The sequence below is a fragment of the Theropithecus gelada genome, chromosome 19 (genome assembly GCF_003255815.1).
Source record: "Theropithecus gelada isolate Dixy chromosome 19, Tgel_1.0, whole genome shotgun sequence".
NCBI lineage: Eukaryota > Metazoa > Chordata > Mammalia > Primates > Cercopithecidae > Theropithecus > Theropithecus gelada.
Window position 1 is genome coordinate 432,296 of NC_037687.1, and position 5,117 is coordinate 437,412.

At 60.1% G+C, this 5,117-nt stretch overlaps 1 protein-coding gene across 4 annotated transcripts in view; it reads left to right on the plus strand.

Annotated features, from left to right (window-relative positions):
• Positions 1-609: 609 nt before the first annotated feature.
• The window catches only part of GZMM (granzyme M), a 5,959-nt gene continuing 1,451 nt past the window's right edge, over positions 610-5,117 (plus strand). For 2 of the 4 annotated variants that reach the window (XM_025366712.1, XM_025366711.1), the window contains exons 1-3: positions 610-692; positions 3,369-3,525; positions 4,631-4,766. In XM_025366712.1, the coding sequence (XP_025222497.1) occupies positions 647-692; positions 3,369-3,525; positions 4,631-4,766 (339 nt within the window). In that variant the 5' untranslated portion in view covers positions 610-646. The remainder of the gene's footprint in view (positions 693-3,368; positions 3,526-4,630; positions 4,767-5,117) is intronic. The other 2 variants (XM_025366714.1, XM_025366713.1) reach the window with 1 other exon arrangement.

The following is a 5,117-nucleotide window of genomic DNA, read 5'->3' on the forward strand; positions in this document are numbered from 1 at the left end:
ATACCTGGGAGGCTGCAGCAGGAGGATCACCTGAGCCCAGGAGTTCAAGGCTGCCGTGAATCACGATCACACCACTGCACTCCAACCTGGGCAACAGAGGGAGATCCTGTCTCTAAAAATAAAAAATAAAAAAAAAAGGTGTTACTTGGCCAGGTGCAATGGTTCATGCCTGTAATCCCAGCACTTTGGGAGGCCCAGGTGGGCGGATCACGAGGTCAGGAGATCGAGACCATCCTGGCTAACACGGTAAAACCCCGTCTCTACTAAAAATACAAAAAATTAGCCGGGCGCAGTGGCGGGCGCCTGTAGTCCCAGCTACTCGGGAGGCTGAGGCAGCAGAATGGCGCGAACCCGGGAGGCGGAGCTTGCAGTGAGCTGAGATCCGGCCACTGCACTCCAGCCTGGGTGACAGAGCGAGACTCCGTCTCAAAAAAAAAAAAAAAAAAAGGTGTTACTTTTTCAGGTGTGATGATGGCAGTGTGGCTTCATCTCGAGTCCTCTTTGAGAAACACTTTCTAAAATGCTCGTGGGTGGAGGGTTTCGGGTGTGCAGCGGTGGGCGGGGCTGTGACTCGTCTCCCGCACAGGAAGCGCGTGTGTGGAGCTCGGGGCCGGGGCCGGCACCCACACTGGGTCTCCACAGAGGCATGGAGTCTTCACTGCTGGTGCTGGCCCTGGGGGCCCTGTTGGTAGGTGAGTGGGAGCCAGAGTGCAGGGGGGACACTGAGGCCCAGTGCTCTCAGGGGGGTCCCTGGATGGGAGGGGTGGTCCTGGGCGCCGGCATCCTGGGTGTAAGAGCGGAGATTCATCGTTGTTTGGAGGGGGACTGAGGCCTGGGGCATCCCGAGCTCCTCATGCTTCACCTCGGGCGGACGTGCCAGGACTGTGCGGGGGGTGCGGTGTCCACCGGCTCACCCCGTCCATCCTCCCGGCAGCACCCGGAAGGCAGGGGCCACGCTCACACCCAAGGTGCAGAGCAGGAACCTGAGGCTCGGCGAAGGAGATACTGACCCAGGAGTACCCGGCTGGGAGGGCAGGGCCAGCACTCGATCCCCGCCGGCTGCCTCCGACCACCAAGGGCTTGCCTGGGACTAGGTGCCCAGCAGTGAGGGAGGAGGGAGGTGGGTGGCGGCTCCCCCGCATTCTAGCTGGACTGAGTGACAATGGCTCTTTGATGAGCTGAGGACCCAAGGAGGTGGGCAGAGGTGGGAATCCAGCCCTCAGCCATCATCATCCTTCCATTCTTCTTTCCTTCCACCCACAGGTCTATCCTCCCTCCCTCCTTTCATCCCCCTTCCTTCCCTCCACCCGTCCACGCATCCATCATCCCTCCTTCCTCCCATTCTTCCACTCACCCATCCATCCATCATCCATCCCTCCTTTCAAGCTTCCTCCTTCCCTCCATCCATCCCTCACTCCCTCCCTCCACCCATCCATCCGTCATGCTTCTCTCCTTCCTTTCCTCCCTCTTTCTCTCCTTCCTCCCATCCATCCATCAACCTTTCCTCCTTCCATCCCTCCTTCCTCCCTCCCTGTGTCCCTCCTTCCTTTCTCCCTTCTTTCCGTGTGTCCATCTGTATTTGCAGGGCTCACGCTGTTCTAGGCCTGCCCTCCTGTCTGGCTGGGAGAGACAGGCCAGGCACGAGGTTGTGTGCCACAGTCTCTGGGAGGGGCTGGTGCTGGGAGGCCAACAGAGCAGAGGAAGCACGGAGGGCGAGAGGGCAGGTGGAGGGCTGCTGCAGGAGACAAGAGCAGAAACCAACAGAGGAAGCTGGTGGGGGAAAGGCATGCAGCCAGCTGGGTGGGACGGGCAAAGGCCCCAGGGTGCGGGCAGCTTGCAGGCACAGCAGGGGCCTGTGTGACTGGAGAGGGGAGGAGGGAGAAGGTGGTTGCAGGGCCATGTGGATGTTTTTTTTTTTTAGACGGAGTTTTACTCTTTGTCACCCAGGCTGGAGTGCAGTGGTGTGATCTCAGCTCACTGCAACCTCCGCCTCCTGGTCTCAAGCGATTCTCCTGCCTCAGCCTCCCGAGGAGCTGGGATTACAGGTGCCCGCCACCATGCCCAGCTAATTTCTGTATTTTTAGTACAGGCAGGGTTTCTCCACGTTGGCCAGGCTGGTCTCCAACTCCTGACCTCAGGCTATCTGCCCACCTGGACCTCCCAAAGTGCTGGGATTGTAGGCATGAGCCACCGCACTCGGCCCCCAAGCGGGGACTGGATTTTCAAAGCATGATGGGGATTCAGAGAAAGATTTTGGGCTGATTTACATCACATTGTGAAGTCGATCCTTTAAATTCATGATTGGTTTAAAATAATTTTTGTACAGTTTTATTAGGAAATCATTTATGCACTATACAATTTACTTATTTAAAGAGTACACTTCTTGCTGGGCGCGGTGGCTCACGCCTGTAATCCCAGCACTTTGGGGGGCCGAGGCCAGCCTGGTAAACGTGGTGAAACCCCGTCGCTACTAAAAATACAAAAAAATTAGCCGGACGTGGTGGTGGGCTCCTGTAATCCCAGCTACTCGGGAGGCTGAGGCAGGAGAATTGCTTGAACCCGGGAGGCGGAGCTTGCAGTGAGCCAAGATGGAGCCAAGATGGGCGACAGAGTAAGACTCCGTCTCAAAAAAAAAAAAGGTTTTTTAGAAACTGGGTCTTGGTCGGGCGCGGTGGCTCACGCCTGTAATCCCAGCACTTTGGGAGGCCGAGGCAGGCGGATCACGAGGTCAGGAGATCGAGACCATCCTGGCTAACACGGTGAAACCCCGTCTCTACTAAAAATACAAAAAATTAGCCGGGGTGTTGGCGGCGCCTGTAGTCCCAGCTACTCAGAGGCTGAGGCAGGAGAATGGCGTGAACCCGAGAGGCGGAGCTTGCAGTGAGCCGAGATGCCGAGATCGCGCCACCGCACTCCAGCCTGGGTGATAAAGAGAGACTCCGTCTCAAAAAAAAAAGAAACTGGGTCTTCCTGTGTTGCTCAGGCTGGTCTCAAACTCCTGGCCCCAAGTGATCCTCACTCCTCAGCCTCCTGAAGTGCTGGGATCACAGGCGTGAGCCGCCCGCATCTGGCCTGATGTGCGTTTTGAAGGACTCCTCTGGCTGTGGACTTTCCTGGGCTGTGGGGCCCAGTGGGGCCTGAGAAGGTCCTGGAGAGGGCGTTTGGGAGGCGACCTGGGGGGAACATGATGAGGGGGTTAGAGGGGGGTGGGAGGGATGAAGGGCGGCCCCCACGTGGAACATTGAGGATTTCATTAGGATGGCACATCTGCTTGGGGTCCTGGGCCTCTGAGCTGGGCAAGGACAGTCGTGGCAGGTGTTGGGGCGACATGTAGCCCCAATCTGGTTCTTTGTCCCCCACCCCGGCAGGCAGTTCCTTTGAGACCCAGATCATCGGGGGCCGGGAGGTCATCCCCCACTCGCGCCCATACATGGCCTCGCTGCAGAGAGGCGGCTCCCACCTATGCGGGGGGGTCCTGGTGCACCCAAAGTGGGTGCTGACGGCTGCCCACTGCCTGGTCCAGCGGTGAGTACCCTGCCCTGCCCGCCCCAGGGGTCTGGGTAATCCATCCGACGGTCCCCATTCTCTGCAGGGGGTGGGCTCTGGGAGATTTAGGCCAATTGTGGGAGCCCTCTCCCCTCCCGGTGACGGCCTAGGCAGATTTAAGTGACCTGCGCCTGTCAGACTCCTGGAGAAGGTTTACTCACTGCAAGAGGCACTGGCAGGGCACGCTCCTTCCCCGCTGCAGCCCGGGTCAGAGCCTGGCTGCTTTCACGGCCAAGCCACAGTTCTGGTGTGGACAGAGAGCATTGTGTCTGTCCATTCACCCGCTGATGGACCCAACTTAGTCTGGGGCTTCTGCTCCGAGGAAGGAGGGTCAGGTGGGGGTGTCTGCCACCTGTGGCCAGGAGGACGAAGCCGGCCTTCGAGAGTGGCTCAGGAATTGACCTGGTTCCCGGGGATCAGGAAGCCGCTAAATGACCCATCTTGGAGTTGTCCTACCTCAGGACTGGCCAGTCCTACAGAGCCTAGATCAAGATGGTCAAAGTAACAAAAAGGGATCTGCTGGCTTGTGTAACTGCAAAGTCTAGCAGGAGGTCTGGCTTCAGGTGTGGCTTGATCCAGGCGCTCACAGGAGGCACTCTGGAGCACGTCTGTCTCCCAGCTCTGCTGCACTGCCAGGAAGCCTGTCTCACAAGGCGACAAAGATTGACCCCCTCAGTCCCGTGGAAAGAGGGTTTAGCTCTCTCTAATGGGGGCACACTTAGGAGGATTGGCAGGTGTCAACCCCTGTACAAATCACTGTGGTTGAGCCTGGGGCCCCAAGTGAAGGGAATTCCCAGGGCTGGTTTTCGTGAAGCTGTAGGCTTGGGGTTGGATTTCTGGACACACAGCCCTTGCCTGGGGCCAGGCCCAAGCAGAAGTCTGGGGTAGGGGTGAGAGCAGGGAGGGCTTCCTGGAGGAGGTGGGTTGAGAAGACACAGGGCAGAACCGGCGAAGCCAAGGCCTGTGAGGGGCAGTGGCTGTGAGTGATGGCCGTGGGTGACCCGCACAGTGGGGGCCGGGATTGTATGTGGCGGGTTGTCCATGCTGGGCCAGGCCGCAGCACCCTCATCCCGTCTGTCCCCAGGACGGCCCAGCTGAGGTTGGTGCTGGGGCTCCATGCCCTGGACCACCCCGGTCTCACCTTCCACATCAAGGCGGCCGTCCAGCACCCTCGCTACAAGCCGGCCCCTGCCCTGGAGAACGACCTGGCGCTGCTTCAGGTGTGCAGGGATGGGACCGAGAGAACTGGGCACTGTACTGTCCCCCACGGGTGCCCCCCTTGCCTCCTGCTGCTGTGTCCTCCCCCCACCCGGCCGCCTCCCCATCTGCTGTCCCCTCCCCCTGCTGCTGCCCGCTTCCCTCGCTGCCACCCCTCCCCCCACCGCTGCTCCCTCCACCCACCGCACCCCCCACTACCCCCCCTCGTGCCGCCCCTCCCCCCACTGTCGCTCCTCCCCCACTGTCGCATCTCCCCCGGCCTCCCCACCTGCCGTCCCCTCCCCCCGCCGCCCCCCCGCTGTCGCTCCTCCCCCACCCCCCTCTGCCGCCCCCTCCCCCACCGCCCCTCCCCC